Source organism: Scyliorhinus torazame, chromosome 5 (assembly GCF_047496885.1).
Source record: "Scyliorhinus torazame isolate Kashiwa2021f chromosome 5, sScyTor2.1, whole genome shotgun sequence".
Lineage (NCBI taxonomy): Eukaryota > Metazoa > Chordata > Chondrichthyes > Carcharhiniformes > Scyliorhinidae > Scyliorhinus > Scyliorhinus torazame.
Window position 1 is genome coordinate 203,280,833 of NC_092711.1, and position 20,251 is coordinate 203,301,083.

The 20,251-nt window shown below is 46.5% G+C and overlaps 1 protein-coding gene across 3 annotated transcripts in view; it reads right to left on the reverse strand.

The window, feature by feature from the left end:
- Positions 1–20,251, reverse strand: part of LOC140420895 (diacylglycerol kinase eta) — a 335,531-nt gene that overhangs the window by 197,458 nt on the left and 117,822 nt on the right. Inside the window, exon 1 of one of the 3 annotated variants that reach the window (XM_072505017.1) lies at positions 741–1,168. The exons of the other annotated variants lie outside the window; for them this stretch is intronic. Within the exon in view, the coding sequence (XP_072361118.1) occupies positions 741–797 (57 nt within the window). The 5' untranslated portion in view covers positions 798–1,168. Of the gene's footprint in view, positions 1–740; positions 1,169–20,251 lie in introns of those variants that run through there. 3 annotated transcript variants of the gene reach the window in all.

The window sequence follows — 20,251 nt, forward strand, 5'->3', positions numbered from 1 at the left end:
ATAGATCGTCAAGGTGCCGCCTGAGCCAGTGACCAGGAAGGGGAGGTGAAACATCACTCTGATGACAGTCCTCGCATTAAACTGCCTTGCCTCAACAACCAGCATGTCATTCACATCTGCTGCAGTGTAATTTAGGCACAGATTGGTATTCTGTGACTGTTTGAAAAAAGGTTGAGCTCCAATTCAGTAAGGGAGGCTCTGGAATTATGCTTGGTTTAAAATATCCTTGTGCTAATTCAAGTTGCTGTTTCAAGGTCGTGAATGCCACTTCACACAAAAATAATACAGGTCTGTGAGTGAGACAAAAATATCTTCCTCATTTAAAAGATCTTAATCACGAAAACCTTTGACATTATACAGACGGGTGGTAAATACTAGATTTTTTTGTTCTCCAAGAAAGCTGAAGGGAGTAATCAATCCAGACTCATTCCAATCTCCACAATCTCCACTCTTGAATTCTTGATTTAAGTCTCCCTTAATCAGCAAAATGTACCACCGTTAAGATATTTCTCTGTAACTCCTTCCTTTATCTTGGAATATTCAAACATCTGCCTGAGAGCTGTTCCAAAACAGTAAAAATGAAATGTTAGCCTCTTATACTCCCCATGCCCCCCGCCACCCCCAATACTTGTTTCTCAATCAACCACAGGCACCTGTCATAACGGCAATCATGTTCAGAAATGCTCTGCTCCTTTCTTTTGATTAAATATTCCTTCCCAAAGTAAATGAAAGTATCGAACCTGTAAACTAGATAGAATACGTTGTCTTTTCTGGGGCTGGCAGGAGCACTCCGACATCAGTAAGAAATGTTTCTTCCTGTCATACTCCTTCAGTCAGCAGTGATCGGGTTAAATCTTTCAGGTTGGGCTCTCTTGTTTGAGAGTGGTGTGGAAGAGTGAGTTTGAGTGGGTGCGTTTCTGAGACTGTAAGGTTGCTGTGGAGGGAAGAGTGTGTAAATGTGTGTCGAAGAGTGAGTTGGAGGAGTTCGAGTGGGTGCGTGTTTGAGACTGCGAGGTTGCTGTGTAGAGAAGAGAGAAGAGTGTGTAAATGTATATGTGACTCCTATCTGTTGGCAGAGTGTGTGTGAGTGTAAGCTTTGTGTGTTTGTGTGACTGAGAGAGAGGGTGTGTAAGCTTCTATCTCTGACTGTCAGCAGGGTGCTGTGCAAAGAATTGAAAAGAATCTTTTCCAAAATTCCCAGCCCTGCATGTCTGAACCAATTAGTTTCCACATGAAGCAAAAGTAGGCTGGGTACATACGTCTTGGGTAACGAGGAAGTGAATGAAAGATCAGGGATAGGCTTTCAGGAAGTGTACAGACCCTGCTCAGAAAGAGTGGAGGGACCTGTTGGGTGAGATAATTGCGAAGGGGAGTGCATTGAGAGCACGGCAGTCTTAGCAGGGCACGTAGTGACTCAACTTGCAGCAGTGTGAACATGTTCTTTCAAAACATTCCACGAGCTCTGGAGGGTGCATAGTGAAGGCAGAACGAGAGTGAGAGCGAGAAAGAGAGAGATTATAAGGAATCAAGGTTGGAGTCCCAAATTTAAAATTAAATGTCTCGTTCTAGCCATTCAGAGGCAAGGACGTCCAACAACCTTTCATAGAATCATAGGATCCCGACAGTGCAGAAGGAGGCTATTTGGCCTATCGGGTCTGCACCGACCCTTGGAAAGAGCGCCCTACCTAGGCCCACATCTCCACCCTATCCCTCTAACCCAGTAACCCCACCTAATCTTTTGGATACTAAGGGGCAATTTAGCATGGCCAAACCACCTAACCTGCACATCTTTGGTCTGTGGGAAGAAACAGGAGCACCTGGAGAAAACCCACACAGACACCGGGGGCGGGGGACTCCACAAAAACAGCCACCGAGGCCGGAATTGAACCTGGGGCCCTGATGCTGTGAGGCAGCAGTGCTAACCACTGTGCCATTGTGCCTGTTTATGTATAAAACCAGATGGAGAGCCCTTGCAGGATACAATTGGTGGGCAAGGTGGTCGGAAGAGCCGTGTAACATTAAACATTGATATCAGGTGCAAAGTTTGAGAGGAGGAAAAGGCAGTGGGCAAATGATGGAATACAATGTGGGTGAATGTGAAACTATCCCTTTGGCCCGAAGAATAAAAAAATAAGTTTTTTGTCTAAATGATGAGGGATTGCAGAGCTCTGAGATGCAGCGGGATCTGGGTGACCGAGTGCATGAATCACAAAACGCTGGTTTCTAGGTGCAACAAGTAATTAGGAATGTGAATAGAATGTTATCGTTTATGGTGAGGGGAATTGAGTTCAAAAATCAGGAGGTTGTGCTCCAGTTGTACAGGACATTGGTGAGACCAAATCTGGAGTTTGTGGACAGTATTGATCTCCATATTTCAGGAAAGATGCAAATGCATTGGAAACAGTTCAGAGAAGATTTATGAGACTAAGACCGGGAATGGGCGGGTTGCCTCATGTGAAAAGGTTGGAGAGGTTAGGTTTGTATCCGCTAGAGTTCGACTTTTTTGAAACCTTTAAGATCCTGAGGGATATCGACAGGGTGAATTTGGGGAGGATGGTTCCTCGTGTCAGAGAATCTAGAACTAGGGGAGCACCGTTTAGAAATAAGGGGTTGCTCATTTGTATAAAGCTGCGGAAAAAACATTTCTCTTTAGGATCATGAGTCTCTGAAACTCTCTTCCTCAAAAGGCAGTGGAACCAGAGTCTTTGAATATTTTTTAAGGCAGAGCTGGATGGATTTTTGATTAACAAGGAGTGGGGGGGGGGGGGGGGGGGTAAGATTATTGTGGATAGGGCAGTAATGTGGGATTAAGGTTACAATCAGATCAGCCACGATCTATTTGAATAGCAGAGCAGTCTCGAGGGGCCGAGTGGCCTACGCTGCTCCTAATTCATATCTTCGAACTGTGGTGAACCACTGTATAGGAGATGTAAGGTAGGACCTGCGCTACATGTTCGCCGGTAGCTCCTGCCGGCTGGCTCCGCCCACAGAGAACTGTATAAATATGCATGCCCTCCAGTGCCCTGCCATTTCGCCAACTGCAGCAGGAGGCCTCGCATCTGACTGAAATAAAGCCACAGTTGTATACAACTTTAGTCTTTAGATCGTGCATCAATTTATTACAGTCAGATTTTCCACAGAATGGATATCCGAATTAAGCCCGACCGCCTGCAGCTGGATCCGCACTCGCCCGACGCCAGGAAAGAATTTACTCACCGGCTAACATGTTTCGAGGCTTACATCAACGCGGCGGACCCCGTGCCAATGGAGGCTCAGAAGATAAACGTCCTGTACTCCAGACTGAGCTCCAGCGTGTTCCCGTTGATCCAAGACGCCACGACTTACGCAAAAGCGATGGAACTCCTCAAAGAACACTACGCGAAGAAGGCGAACACGCTCTTCGCCAGGCATGTACTTGCCGCCCGCTCGCAACTAACTGGTGAGTCCATCGAAGACTTCTGGCGGGCCCTAATTCCACTTGTCCGAGACTGTGACTGTCAGGCCGTGACGGCCGCCGAACACACAAATCTCCTCATGCGCGATGCCTTCGTGACGGGGATTGCGTCGGACCGCATCCGAGAACGATTGCTGGAAGGGGCCACGCTCGAACTGGCGGAGACGAAAACCGTGGCGCTCCCCATGACGGTCGCATCCCGTAACGTACAATCGTACCTCTCCCGCCGCGCTGCCCACCCTTCTACCCCTTCCTACCACTCCTGGACCCGTCAACCACCTCCTCAGCCGGGGCCCTGCCTTCGCGATACGCCTGCGCCGCACGCCGATCCGCGCACCCCGGTGTCCCCGCTGCTACTTCTGTGGTCAGCAGAAGCACCCCCGCCAACACTGCCCGGCCCGCACTTCAGTTTGTAAAGCCTGCAGTAAAAAGGGCCACTTCGCGGCTGTGTGCCAGGCCCGCGCAGTCGCTGCGATCGCGCCCGCTTTCACTCCCTCCCCCATGCCAGACGCACAATGGGCGCCGCCACCTTCCCCTCCCGGGTCCATGTGCGACCAATGGGCGCCGCCATCTTGTCCCGACCCCGCAAAGTGTGCACCATGGGCGCCGCCATCTTGCCCCGACCCCGCAATGTGCGCACAATGGGCACCGCCATCGTGTTCCCCACAGGGTCCCCGGACATCTCGACATCGGCATCTGATGGCTACTCGCAGCTCGCTTCGATGACGCTGGACCAATCTCGCCCGCACAACCACAGTTAACGACGGTTAAAATCAACGGCCACGCGACCTCGTGCCTGCTGGACTCCGGGAGCATCAAAAGCTTCGTTCACCCAGATACGGTAAGGCGCTGCTCCCTCGCGGTCCACCCTGCCAATCAAAGGATCTCCCTAGCCTCCGGATCCCACTCCGTCCCGATCCAAGGCTTTTGTACAGTCACCCTCACGGTCCAGGGCATAGAATTTAGTAACTTCCGCCTCTATGTCCTTCCTAATCTCTGCGCTGCACTCCTGTTGGTCCTGGACCTCCAGTGCAACCTCCAGAGCCTCACCCTCAAATTCGGCGGGCCCTTACCCCCCCTTACTGTTTGCGGCCTCGCGACCCTCAAGGTCGATCCTCCCTCCCTTTTTCCAAACCTAACTGCGGATTGCAAGCCCATTGCCACTAGGAGCAGACGGTAAAGCACCCAGGACAAGACCTTCATCAGGTCCGAAGTCCAGCGGCTGCTTAAGGAGGGTATTATCGAGGCCAGCAACAGCCCCTGGAGAGCCCAAGTGGTAGTGGTTAAAACTGGGGAGAAACACAGGATGGTCGTAGACTACAGCCAGACCATAAATCGGTACATGCAGCTCGACGCGTACCCCCTCCCACGCATATCTGATATGGTCAATCAGATAGCGCAGTACCGGGTCTTCTCAACAATTGACCTGAAATCCGCCTACCACCAGCTCCCCATCCGGAAGTCGGACCGTCCATACACTGCCTTCAAGGCGGACGGTCGCCTTTACCACTTCCTTAGGGTCCCTTTCGGTGTCACAAATGGGGTCTCGGTCTTCCAAAGAATGGTCGACCAGTACGGTTGCGGGCCACCTTTCCGTACTTAGATAATGTCACCATCTGCAGCCATGACCAGCAGGACCACGATGCCAACCTCGATAAATTCCTCTGCACTGCCACCCTTCTCAATCTGACCTACAACAAAGAGAAGTGTATGTTCAGCACGACCCGGTTAGCCATTCTCGGCTATGTATTCCAAAATGGCCTTCTCGGGCCCGACCCCGAGCGCATGCGCCCCCTCATGGAACATCCCCTCCCCCACTGCCCCAAGGCCCTCAAACGCTGCCTGGGGTTCTTTTCCTACTACGCTCAGTGGGTCCCAAACTATGCGGACAAGGCCCGCCCACTCATTCAGTCCACCCAATTCTCCCTTCGGCCGAGGCACAACATGCTTTCACCCGCATCAGAGCAGACATCGCCAAGGCTGGGATGCGCGCAGTGGACGAGTCACTGCCTTTCCAAGTAGAAAGCGACGCTTCAGATGTCGCCCTTGCCGCCACCCTAAACCAGGCAGGCAGACCCGTGGCATTCTTTTCCCGCACCCTTCATGCCTCTGAAATTCGACACTCATCCGTCGAGAAGGAGGCTCAAGCTATCGTTGAAGCTGTGCGGCATTGAAGGCATTACCTGGCCGGCAGGAGATTCACTCTCCTTACGGTCGATAGCCTTCATGTTCAATAACGCACAGCGGGGCAAGATCAAAAATGATAAAATCTTGCGGTGGAGAATCGAGCTCTCCACCTATAATTACGACATCTTGTATAGCCCCTGTAAACTCAACGAGCCCCCAGACGCCCTCTCCCAAGTTACATGTGCCAGCGCACAAGTGGACCAACTCCGGGCCCTACACGACAGCCTTTTGTCACCCGGGGGGTCACTCAATTGTACCATTTGGTCAAAGCTCGCAATCTGCCCTACTCCGTCGCGGAAGTAAGGACAGTCACCAGGGACTGCCAGGTCTGTGCGGAGTGCAAGCCGCACTTCTACCGGCCAGACCGTGCGCGACCTGGTGAAGGCTTCCCACCCCTTTGAACGCCTCAGCGTGGATTTCAAAGGGCCCCTCCCCTCCACCGACCGTAACATGTATATTCTCAGTGTGGTCGATGAGTACTCCAGATTCCCCTTCGCCATCCCATGCCCCGATATGACGTCTGCCACCGTCCTCAAGGCCCTCAGCACCATCTTCGCTCTGTTCGGTTTCCCCGCCTACATCCACAGTGACAGGGGATCCTCATTCATGAGCGATGAGCTGCGTCAGTTCCTACTCAGCAGGGGTATAGCCTCCAGCAGGACGACCAGCTACAATCCCTGGGGAAACGGGCAAGTAGAACGGGAGAACGGGATGGTTTGGAGGGCCTTCCAGCTGGCCCTATGGTCCAGGAACCTCCCAGCCTCTCGCTGGCAGGAGGTCCTCCCTGACGCTCTGCACTCCATCCGGTCACTATTGTGCACCGCCATTAATAACACACCCCATGAACGTGTTTTTACCTTCCCCAGGAAGTCCACATCCGGTGAGTTGCTCCCGACTTGGCTCGCTGCTCCAGGACCAGTCCTTCTCCGTAGGCACGTCCGACTCCACAAGGCGAACCAATTGGTGGACAGGGTTCACCTGCTCCACGCCAACCCTCAATATGCCTACGCTGAGTTCCCCGACGGCCGCCAAGATACTGTCTCACTCAGGGACCTGGCACCGTCAGGTTCCACCCCAACACACACCCCCACCAATGCGCCCCCCCCCCCCACCTCCCACCGCGCCGCCAATATTGACCCCACCAGACCACCCCCCCCCTCCCCTTTTCCGCACAAGAGTACTTCTGCACGCTCCCGGAATTCCCCGATGACTGGCCAGCATCAGAACCGCCACCAGCGCCATCGGGGCCACCGCCAGCACCGACTTCGCCGCCACCGTTACACCGATCCCAACAAAGCACCAAAGCACCGGACCGGCTGAACCTTTGACGGCCTCCGGACCTTCAACATGGACCTTTCTTTCCCTACCACAGTACATAATTCCACTAATTGTATATAGTGTCACGTCACCCCCGCCGGACTCATTTTTAACAGGGGGTGAATGTGGTGATCCACTGTAATTGGAGATGTAAGGTAGGACCTGCACTACAGGTTCGCCGGTAGCCCCTGCCGGCTGGCTCCGCCCAGGGAGAACTGTATAAATATGCATGACCTCCAGTGCCCTGCCATTTCGCCAGCTGCAGCAGGAGGCCATGCATCTGACTGTAATAAAGCCACAGTTGTACACAACTTTAGTCTTTGTGCAATTGATCGTGCATCACGGACGACCCTCCGACTCGTTTCTATTATATTACGTGATTGTAATACATGGTTACTCTTTTGCTTACTCCCAGAATGGTCTGATGGTTGTAGTTTAATGAAACTATCAATCTTCAATTTAAAGCATATAACATTTAATGAATAATGAATATAAATACGAATGAGCTTGTTCACTCTTCCACAACTATAACTGGTTATAAAGTAAATCAGAAGAAGTATTACTTATGTTTTCCTACACGTGCCAACTTAGCTATATCTCTCTCACACTCTGCTGTCTAGTCACTCCTCGTACGATGAGGCGGGAAGTTCCTCTGAGTTCAGTTTACATACATGGATCTACTGCTGCCATTTAGTGGTTCTCTAACACTATCATACAGTTGTTAACCCTTTACATACCAGCAGATACACAGATCACTACAGTCTCGACTCTCCAACCCTCAGAGCCCCTCGACCCTATCCCTGACCTCCCAGACCCAAACCTCTGACTCCCCCTCAACCCTTTGATTCTCCTGTTACTCTCTGAGCTCTCGATTCTCTGACCCAGCATACATGTCTGTGTCCCTCGGGCTGAGGGAAACTGAGATCGGGTCTGCACCAGTGGGGAATGACCAGGATTAGAGAGTAATGCTTTTAGGATAAGAGCTTCAAAGGTGAAAGTGAGGGTGTTGCTTCAGTAAATCTGTGTGGCACGGGACTATGGTTTGGAGTTTGCGTAACCTTTACTGAAGCAGTTGTTGAATTTGTATTGCTTTGTATATATATAAGACAGTTAATGTCAAAGTACTGTTCCATGCCTCTCATGTTTAGGGTAGTTTATTTAAAGGGTGCTCTCCCACAGTGCTTTTATTTCTGACAAACGAGTGGTAGTTCACAAACCTGTTCTGCATTATAGTGGGGAGCTAGCTCTCACAACATTGGGTGGGGGTGACTAAATGAAACCACATCCTTTGCCCAGAACATCAAACTGTTTAGCTTCCAATTTCATTAAGTGGCTTGTAATCATTCACAAATAAAACGTGCTGTGGTTACAACTTGTGAGCAGAAAGCAGCAGCAATCTGTGATCTCTGTCAAATGGGGTTAAAAATAGGCAGCTAGTCACAGAGAGCTGTGAGACCCACAGCGCTTCTCTGAACTTCACTTTCATTTATGAAGAGGCCTGGTGAGAGTTTAGTCTTTTCAACGCCAATGACAATTCTTCTGACAAAGTAGGAACCTAAACCAGGGCCATGTTCAGCTGTATAGAACCTCAGTTAGGACAATAAAGTATTTAATTCTGGTCGCCACACTACCAGAAGGATCTGAATGCTTTAGAGAGAGTATAGAAGAGGTTTACCAGGATGTTGCCTAGTATGGAGGGCATTAGCTATGTGGAGAGATTGGAGAGACTCGGTTTGTTCTTACTGGATAGTCAGAAGCTTTATCTCAGGGTGGACAACTCAATTATTAGGGGACATAGGTTTCAGGTGTGAGGGGCAAAGTTTAAAGCAGATGTGTGAGGGCCGTTTTTTTTTACACAGAGGGTAGTGGGTACCTGGAACCCACTGTCAGAGGAGGTAGTAGAAGCAGGTACGATCATGACGTTTAAGGGGCATCTTGAAAAATACATGAATACGATGGGAATAGAGGGATATGGACTCGAGATGTGTTGAGAAGGTTTTAGGTTAGACAGGCAACATGGTCAACGCAGGCTTGGAGGGCCAAAGGGCCTGTTCCTGTGCTGTATTTTTCTTTGTTCTTGTTCTTTATTCATTATTCAGGTGCCAGATAATGACTATCACTGTTAAGAAAAAGCCAGGCCATCTCCCCACGAACCTCACTCACACCACCATGGGCAATTCGTCCTATCATCAACAGCGACAATTTGCATTTATGTAACACATTTAACACAGGAAAATGTCCCAAGGAACGTTACAGGACCATAATCAAGAAAATGTTGAGTAAATAAAGGAGCGATCAGCTCAGGTAGTCAAAACTGGGCCAAAGGAATGCATTTTAAGGAGGGACTGGGTCTGAAGGGAACAGAACAAGGCAGCAAGGGTACCAGTACATGGGTTTGCATAGGATAAACACAGAAACAGGCAATTTGCCCCACTAGTTCCTGTTGGTTCCAGGTGCCTCCCTTCTTTTTCATTGTCATGTGAGAGTACCTTTAAGAAATGGGTGTTTAAGAAATGTACCTTTAAGAAATGGGTGTTTATCAGTGATGTCAGAGTGTGGGTGGAGCTGAGCTGTCTGTCAGCTTTTTACCTTCGTTTTAGGCTGTTTGCTGCAGGGTGTGTTTTAGTTTTGTTTTCAGAGCTGGATAGCTGCAGTCACAGCCAGAAGGTGTATTAGAGTCTTTCTCTCTGTAATCTGAAAACTGTAAATTGATCCTTTGGTGATTTAAAACTAATACCCGCTCTCAGTAGTGACGTTAACCTGATGTGCTTCTGTTGAAAGGTTTTTTAAAAGGTTTTATGGATGTTAAAAGGACAGCTTAAGGATTACTTAGTGTTGTATTCTTTGGTGGTTGTATTTGAATTAATGGTTGCTAAGATGTTCACTGTGTGTTTTAAAAAGGTTAGCTTGAGTTCATAGAATAGACATTGCTTTGCTTTAAAAAATACTTTTCCATTTATGCTGTACCACACTTGTAGAGTGGGACGTGTGCACAATCTATTAAAAGTTGTGGGTCAGGTGAACTCCATGATACACTTTGGGGTTCTCTAAACCCTAGCCCATAACAAATTGGGGGCTCGAGGGGAATAAAAGTCTATCTATTGGATTGGCTTAGTGAACTTAAAGACAGTGAGGGGTGACCATATTGTGGGTGCTTTTCAGGTGTGGTATTTTAGTTTAAGTGGGAAGTGTGTTGTGGACAATGGCGCTTTCAGAGGCTCTGAAGTTTTTGGGGATGGAGACGGTCACACGCAGTACCTTACGGACAGAGACTAAAAACAGACTGTTAGATTTGACAAAAACATTGCAGTTAACATTACCTGACAAAATGCGAAAGGATGAGGTAATTATGGCGGTGGCTAAGCATTTAAAGTTGCCTGAGATACAGTTTGACTCAATGGAAATGGCAAAAAATTCAGTTACAAATTAAACAAAAGGAACATGAGAAAGAATTAAAGCAGCTCGAAAAAGCAGAAAAAGAAAGAGAAAGAGAGAGAGACGAAAAAGAAAAGGAGAAAGAAGAAAGGAGAAAGAAAGAATAGCCCTAGCAGAACAAAAAGAATGAGAAAGGGAGATACAGATCGGGGAAAAAGATAAAGAGAGAGAGTTTGAACTTCAGAAAATGGCCATGAAACATGACAGTCAGTTAAAATTGGCAGACATAAAGGGAAACGTACAGTTGGATGATAGTGATGAGGATAGTGAGAAATAGCACCAAAGTCGAAGGCATGGTGGGGATTTTTTAAATATGTCCAAGCATTGCCAAGGTTTAATGAGAAGGAGGTTGAGGCCTTTTTCATTACATTTGAGAAGGTGGCTAAACAAATGAAATGGCCACAGGACATGTTGGTATTACTGATCCAAACAAAGCTGATAGGTTTATGTAAAGTGTTGCATCACTACAGGAGGAAGTATCTGCGACGTATGAGGAGGTGAAAAAAATCTATCTTAGGTGCATATGAACTAGTGCCTGAAGCTTACAGACAAAGGTTTAGAAATTTAAGGAAAGCATTTGGTCAAACATACATGGTGTTTGAAAGGCTCAGAATAATTTTGATAGGTGAATAAAGGCTTAAAAATAGGCCAAACGTATGAAGTTCTCAGAGAAATTATACTTTTGGAGGAGTTCAAAAATTCAATTCCTGATGTAGTGAGAACTCATGTGGAAGAGCAGAGGGTTAAAACTGCAAGATTAGCAGTAGAAATGGCAGATGATTATGAATTAGTTCATAAATCAAAGCTTAGTTTCCGACATCAGTTTCAGCCTGTGAGGGATAGAAACTGGGGACATGAGAAATACTCAAGTGGAAAAGGTAAAGGTGATCTGATGGGAGATAATAAGGAGAGTGTACCTCAGGTTAAAATAGAAATCCAGGAGGGTGGAAAAGAAATAAACGTTTCAAATGTTTTCACTGTAATAAACTAGGCCATGTAAAGTCACAGTGTTGGTGGTTGAAGAAAAGCACTGGGAAGGCTGATATGGTAAAACAGGATAAGACAGTGGGGTTTGTTAAAGTGGTAAAGGAAAGCCCAAGTGAAGCGAAGGAGGTGCAAAAGATTGTGCAGCCTGATCAAGAGGTGATTGATAAGAAGATGCCAGATTATCGGCAGCACGGTAGTATTGTGGATAGCACAATTGTTTCACAGCTCCAGGGTCCCAGGTTCGATTACGGCTTGGGTCACTGTCTTTGCGGAGTATGCACATCCTCCCCGTGTGTTCGTGGGTTTCCTCCGGGTGCTTTGGTTTCCTCCCATAGTCCAAAGATGTGCAGGTTAGGTGGATTGGCCATGATAAATTGCCCTTAATGTCCAAAATTGCTCTTAATGTTGGGTGGGGTTACTGGGTTATGGGGATAGGGTGGAGGTGTGGACCTTGGGTAGGGTGCTCTTTCCAAGAGCCGGTGCAGACTCGATGGGCCGAATGGCCTCCTTCTGCACTGTAAATTCTTTGAGTCTCTTTAAATAATTTACTTGTGTGGGTAAAGTTTACTCATGTGTATCAGGAGGAGCAGGTAAAGAAGTCACAATTTTAAGAGATATGGGAGCTAGTCAATCTTTAATGGTAAGAGATAAGTAGTTATGTAGTTTGGGAAGAATGTTGCCAGAAAAGGTGGTAATATGTGGAATTCAGGGTGAGAGGCGTAGTGTTCCATTATATAAGGTAAGGTTGGAAAGTCCAGTGAAGAGTGGTGAAGTGGTAGTAGGAGTATTAGAGAAACTATCTTGTCCAGGAATACAGTTTATCTTGGGTAATGATATAGCTGGATCGCAGGTGGGAGTGATGCCTACTGTGGTTGATAAGCCAGTGGAAAATCAGACAACTGAAGTGTTGAAGGACGAGTATCCTGGGATTTTTGCGGATAGTGTCGTAACAAGATCACAAAGTCACAGGTTAAGACAAGAGGAGACATCAAAGAGTGAAGATGAAGTTGAAGTGCAATCAGAAACGATTTTTGATCAGATGGTTGAAAAAGAACAAGAACAGGTGGAGGATGAGGTGGATATTTTTAGTTCAGGAAAATTGGCGGAGTTACAACAGAAAGATGTAGAAATAAACCGGATGTATCAGAAAGCATACACAGAAGAGGAATCTGAGTGTATACCAGAGTGTTATTACCGTAAAGGTGATGTCTTGATGAGAAAATGGAGACCTTTACATATGCAGACGGATGAAAAGTGGGCAGAAGTTCATAAAGTAGTATTACCGGTAGGGTAGAGGAAGGAGGTGCTGCGAGTTGCACATGAGGTACCAGTGGGAGGTCATTTGGAAATAAGGAAAATTTTTGGTCATGAGGTAAGAGGACCACTTAAATTGACTAAGGAAAAATTGGTGAGTGAGAAATCGGAAGTTACATTATTGGATTACATGTCAAATTTTAGGGAACGATTAAATAGAGCAGGTGAATTGGCTAGACAACATTTAAAAGTTGCACAAAATGTGATGAAATTGGTAACGGAGAAGAAATCCAAAGTTCGTAGTCTTGCCAGTGGAGATAAAGTTTTAGTATTGTTACCAGTGGTAGGTGAACCTTTAAAAGCAAAGTTTTGTGGACCTTATCAGATTAAAAGGAAATTAAGTGAGATTAATTATCTGGTAAAAACACCAGATAGAAGGAAGACTCACCGAGTGTGTCATGTGAATATGCTTAAAGGGTACTTTGAAGGAGAGAAGTAGGAGGAGGTCTTAATGATTCTAACTCAAAGTGACGAACCAAATCCAGATGACTGTGAATTTGACATACCTCGAATTAAATTGGAAAATGAGGATGCTCTTAAAAATTTGGATAAATTGTTGAGTTACCTTCTAGAGGAAAAATGGACTGACCTGAAAGAGTTATTGATATCACGTGGGCAAGTTTGTGGAGATAAATTGGGAAGTACTAAAATGGCAAACATGATGGAGATGTGGGAAATGCTGTTCCAATCAAACAACATCCATACAGACTTAACCCTTTAAAATTGGCACAGGTTAACAAAGAGATTGAGAGTATGCTTAAAAATGGCATAATTGAAGTGGGTTGCAGCCAATGGAGCTCACTCATAGTGATGGTACCTAAACCAGACGGTACCCAACGGTTGTGTGTGGACTCTCGAAAGGTTAATGCAGTTACAAGAACGGACTGTTATCCTATCCCATGTTTGGAGGATTGCATTGAGAAAGTGGGACAATCAGCTTTTCTTTCCAAACTGGAGTTACTTAAAGGTTATTGGCAGGTACCTTTATCCGAAAGGACGAAGGAGATTTCAGCTTTTGTGACTCCAGATGGTATATACCAATTCAAAGTCATGCCAGTTGGCATGAAAAACGCCCCAGCCACATTTCAACGGTTAACTAAAAAGTTGTTTTCAGGATTACCCAATTGTGCGGTATACATCGACGATCTGGTAATTTTCAGCCAGACATGGAAAGAACATTTAAAACATCTGATGGAGTTATTCGATCGACTTCAGGAGGCGGGTTTGGTGGTAAACCGAGCCAAAAGTGAATTGGGAAAAGCCCAAGTCACTTTCCTTGGCCATACAATCGGACAGGGTCGAATGGTCACACGGGATGTGAATCCAACAGTTATTGGGGAGTTTTCAATACCCTCAAGACGAAGGAAAGTAATGCGATTTCTTGGCATGAGTGGATTTGATTGAACATTGATGAAAAATGTTTGTAGAGTATTTGCTCCACTGAAGGACTTGCTGAAGAAACGTCGAAAACTTCAGTGGACAGCGGACTCTCAACAGGCATTTGACTGCCTGAAAGCTGTGATAACCAATGCTCTTGTGTTGGAGAATTACAAGATACTCTGTGATCAGACTGAACTAAAGGATCTGACTTTAAAGAGAAATGCCGAGGCATAGAGACATAGATGGATCATGCAAAGACCTTCTTGTTCAAAGAGACTGTCAAGCGAGAAGGCGTTTCAGTTGGAGGAAAAAGAACAGGAAAAAAATGGACCATATTATTATACCTGTTTGCATGTGTTGACTTTGACTCAAAAAAGTACATTTACTGTGTGCATTCCTTAAAGGGTAGTCAAAAGGTGAAAAATGAAATCATCTTGAAGTTGATGGTTTATTTTTTTTTCTTGGGGGAGGTATCATGTAAGAGTACCTTGAAGAAATCGGTGTTTAAGAAATGGGTGTTTATCAGTGGTGTCAGAGTGAGGGTGGAGCTGGGCTGTCTGTCAGCTTTTTACTTTCGTTTGAGGCTGTTTGCTGCAATGTGTGTTTTAGTTTCATTTTCAGAGCTGGATAGCTGCAGTCACAGCCAGAAGAGGTATTAGTCTCTCTCCCTGTAATCTAAAAACTATAAATCGATCCTTTGGTGATTTAAAACTAATAACTGCTCTCAGTTGTGACGTTAGCCTGATGTGCTTCTGTTTAAAGGTTATTAAAAATGTTTTATGGATGTTTAAAGGACAGCTTAAGGATTACTTAGTGTTGTATTCTTTGGGGGTTGTATTTGAATTAATGGTTGCTGAGATGTTCACTGTATATTTTAAAAAGGTTAACTTGAGTTCATAGAATAAACATTGTTTTGCTTTAAAAAATACTTTTCCATTTCTGCTGTACCACACCTGTAGAGTGGGCCGTGTGCTCCCCACACCACAATCTATTAAAAGTTATGGGTCAGGTGTAGCCATCTGGGATGGCCACTTCCCGATTACAAAATGGACACTTCGCAAAGATTGCAGGGAAAATGGACAATACTGAGAAAGCAAGCAGGTGCAGGGTTTGTCTGTTGATTGGAGCCGCAGCTCCCAGACAAGACCGAAACTGCAAAGCCATTACCATACTAATGAGCCATCCCCGGGGACCAAAGACCATTTAAGCAAACGATATCAAGTCAGACACCCCGGCGCCAGAGGAGAACAGAACAAAGCAGGCCAACGGCCATCTAGGACACACCCAGCCATCAGGGCACCCACCCCTTTATTGGAGGAAATCGATAGGAACGATTGGGAAACGGCCCAATTAATTGGGACCAAGTTCAAGGCCCGCCCAAAAGCGCACGAAGCCCCTTTTGGGTATAAGAAGGATCCCCCAAGAAAGAACCACTCTCTTGACTCCGGCTCACCAAGGAGAGACCTGCCCAACAGCAACATCAGAACAAGTAAGTCCAAGGTCAACGCACGATACGAGACAGACGCCCTTAGCTGTTATTACATACCAACTCGACCCCAGCAGCCTCAGAACCGAACAACGGACATTGTTCCTCTGACTGAGTGGGCGCCCGAAGCTAAGTATAGGCTTTAGCAGTAGTGATAGTTTAGTTTGGAGAGTTTTATGCATGAGTATAGTTGACTGTGTGTGTAAATAAATGAGCATTGAGTTTGAACTTACTAACCGGTGTATCGAGTCTTTGATCAGTATTTGGTTTTGAACCTTGCGACGGTATCGAGAGATACCTGGCGACTCTAGAGCAAAATGTAATTAGAATTAAGGAAGACGACCACATTGGCCGCCATCTTCAGAGCCAAATTAAGGGAAACACAATTAGCAACACAGATGAACTCCATGGTACACTTTGGGGTTCTCTAAACCCTGGTCTATAACATCATCTAAATCAATCATTCCCCTTAGTCCATTCTTCCTCTTATGTTTGTCGAGTTTTTCCTTAAACATGTCTATACTATTCACTTCAATCACACCCTGTGGCCCTGAGTTCCACATTCTCACCATTCTCTGGGTGAAGAAGTTCCTTCTGAATTCCTTATCGGGTTGCTTGGTGCTGTCTCGATGGCCTCCACTTCTGCTCTTCCCCACAAGAGGAAATACGGGGCAGGATTCGCCGGTCTTGTCCGTAGCAGGACCGGTTGAAGCGAGAATGGAGATTTTTGGCATTCCGGGCAAATGTGGCACTGGAAAATCCCAGCCGCGGTTGAGGATGGAAGAATTTGGTCACTCTCTCTGTACCCACTCGATCAAAAACTTTCATATTTTTAATTATCTCTATTTGGTCATCCCTCAGCTTTCTTTTTTCACGCGTGTAGATCCAGCACAGTAGGACAAGTGGATAGCACTGTGGCTTCACAGCGCCAGGGTCCCAGGTTCGATTCCCTGCTGGGTCACTGTGTGGAGTTTGCACGTTCTCCCCGTGTCTGCATGGGTTTCCTCCGGGTGTTCCGGTTTCCTCCCACAGTCGAAAGACGTGCAGGTTAGGTGGATTGGCCAAGATAAATTGCCCTTAGTGACCAAAAAGGTTAGGAGGGGTTATTGGGTTACCGGGGTAGGGTGGAAGTGTGGGCTTAAGTGAAAAATGAATGAATGAAATGAATGAAAATGAAATGAAAATCGCTTATTGTCACAAGTAGGCTTCAAATGAAGTTACTGTGAAAAGCCCCTAGTCGCCACATTCCGGTGCCTGTTCGGGGAGGCTGTTATGGGAATTGAACCGTGCTGCTGGCCTGCCTTGGTCTGCTTTAAGAGCCAGCTATTTAGCCCAGTGTGCTAAACCAGCTCCAAGTGTGTCGGTGCAGGCTCGATGGGCCGAATGGCCTCCTTCTGCACTGTATGTCCTATGTCAATACCAGTGCCTCTATATCCATTGTGTAATGTAGTGGACAGAACTGCAAGGAGATTTGATAGAGATATTCAAAGTCCTGAAGAGTTGCGACAGAGTGGGTAGACAGGGGGAAACTGTTCCCATTCATGAATGGATCGAGAACGAGAGAACACGGATTTAAAGTGATTAGTAAATGAAGCAAAATGGTAGCATGTGAAACCTTTTTATGGTGCGAGTTGTTAGGGTTTGGAATAAACTGCCTGAGAGAGTGATGGGCCAAATGGCCTCCTTCTGCACTGTAACCATTCTGTGACTCGGTGCTCTTAGTGTAAAAATGAAATTTAAAGTACTGAACTTCGAAATGTACCTAAAAGAATCAGCGCATAAATTACATCAAGTATACTAAACATCAAAAGTTCAGAGAAATTATCCCACACTAATTTGACACGCTGTGTATACTGTGAGTATGGGTTTGAGACGGTTCCTGGATGGCCTAGATGGTTGATGGTCACCTGATGGGTGAAAAAAGCGAGGAGTGCACAAGGGGCCAGAGTTGGAAGAATTCTTGGGGATTAACTCTGACAAGAAGCTTGACCTGGTCAGCTGTGTCAACGATGAGCAGGGTAGATGTTTGGTATCCTGCGGCGAGTGACACTCCATGTCTCTTCACCATCTACACAGTTCAGGAATGTGAAGAAACACTCATCAATCATCACCCAAGAGGTGGAGCCAAACTAATACACAAAAACTCAACACAAGTCTGCTACCAAACTCGCTACCTACTCCCTGCACCACCAGCACACTGACTGTGGTATGTACAATGGATTGGATTGGATTTGTTTATTGTCACATGTACCGAGGTACAGTGAAAAGTATTTTTCTGCGAGCAGCTAAACAGATCATTAAGCACATGGAAAGAAAAGGGAATAAAAGAAAATACATAATAGGGCAACACAAGGTACAGGATACACTTCACCAATATTGCTTTGCTGGCTGCTCCTACCCTCTCACATTTATTATTTTGAGAGTTATCTCATGGCCTAAACTATGCTACTCATGAGCGACTTCAGTCCGACTCAGATAGGTTATTTCAAAACTACTTTATTGACACTATGTACATATATTCCTGGTAAGTACAGAGTCTCTAGCACTACACCATAATGTACACCATTCTCTCATTACCATAATTATTAACTCATTATGCTACATCACCCCCAAGTATAATGTCAAATGTTTTAATCAATGTTAAAACCTTAACTATTTACAAAACTTTTTTGAACTTCTGTAACTTCCTTTGCTGTTACAGATTCTATCCAACTAATACTCTTACCCTTCCCTTCCAGCAAACCCGCCCCCCCCCCCCCCAGGTTACTGTTCTAAAAGATTAACGGCGGGATTTTCCGCTTGCTGACACCGAAATTGCAATCGGCAATCGGGCGGAGAATTCCTTTGATGTGGAAATCGGCGGCGGGGCCTGTTTCTGGAAGCCCCGCCCCCTCCAAAACACGTCATCGCTGAGTACGCTGCACGCCGTTGGGACGGCCTCAAGACGTCACCCCGGTGCTTCACCCCCGATGGGCCGACATCCCGGCGTCTTGGATCACTTGTGGCCTGGGTTTTCATCAACCTCGCGTGGCGGCTGCGGAATGTGTGCAATGGCGCCACAGTCAGGGTGGGGGGGGGAGCCGTGCTGCTGGCTGGGGAGGGAGCTTCAGCAGGGGCTGGTGAGACTGGTGTGGGGTCGTCCGGGGGTGGCGGTGGGGGTTACAGGGGGGCACGATCTGGCAGGTCGGGTCCACGCGTGGCTGGCGCAATGTTGTAAGGCACGGCCGCTGCAGGTGGTCAGCGTACGCATGCACGGCCACAGACCCGGCAATTCTACAGCCGTGTCTGTCGGAAATGCCGAGGGTTTTATGTGGCGTGGCTGCTAGCCCCCCCCACCGGGTGGAGCATCGACGCGGGGGCGGCGCAGACTTTTTTATCATGAGACGAGAAAAATTCTCCGGACATAGCCTCAAAATCGGAGAATCCAGCCCTAAATCTTTTACAGTGCTCTCAGCTCTCTTGGAGGGAGGGCATCGTGCTGACATGTGACATGTCTTTTCTCTGGATGACAACAAAGTCAGTGAAGTGGGACCGCTGGCAGTAAGGGTCATGAAACGTTTTCAGTGAAGGATTGATCCAAGAGAAAAGAGTTCAGGATGTTGACAATCGCACTGTCTTGAGCAGGAAGAGGACAGATGAGCATCCGCTCAGAAATCTTCAGCTCCCTCTCAGCACAATGGGAAAGACCCGAGAAGATGAAACATCTTCAACTCCAATGAAGAATTGCACAGCTGCATCATTCACTGCTGCTTTGAGGACGAGGAAGGTACTCAATATCTGAGATTTGAACAAATCTGCATGATGAAAAGAAGGACAAGATTCATGCAGACATTTCAGGAAATGTCTACTTACGACATAAGGAAACAATGAGGGAAATCCTCTTCACTCAAAGAGTAGTGAACCCGTGGAATTCTCTACCACAGAAGGCTGTGGGGGCCAAGTCACTGAATGTATTCAAGAAAGAGATTTTTTTTTTAGATTTTAATGCTATTAAGAGGTCTAGGGAGAAAGCAGGAAGATGGAGTTCAGATCGAGGATCAGCCATGATCATATTGAATGGTGGAACAAGCTCGAAGGGCTGAGTGGCCTACACCCGATCCTACTTTCTATGTTTCTGTGGGTAGCGGTAACATTTCCACATTATCTTCAGATTAAGGCTGCTCCATGGAGGGCAATGAGATGACTGCCTCATCATAAGAAGGTAAGACAACACCATCATCAGCAATGGAATGACACTATAGAACTAAATCTAGACAAAACTCTCGTACAGAAATCTTCAGCTGCAGAATCTCTGTAGATTTAGACTCCACTTCTGCATTTGACGACAATTTTAGTGGAAGACAGATTTGATGAGATTGAAGTATCTGGGCATCAATGTACTTTCACCTAACTAAGAGGCTGTACAATGCTCTGGCAGTATGATCCTCTGTGGAATCAAACATTTTGTTCTCCCTAGATGACATATTGTGGTCAGCCAGTGATGTACAATTCATCTGAGAGAAAATGCTGGAAAATCTCAGCAGGTCTGGCAGCATCTGGAGGGAGAGAAAAGTGCTCACGTTTCGAGTCCAGATGACCCTTTGTCAAAGCTTTGATTTTCCAGCATTTTCTCTTTGGTTTCAGATTCCAGCATCCACAGTAATTTGCTTTTATTTATGTACAATTCATCTCATTGGTGGGTTCAGTAGGAC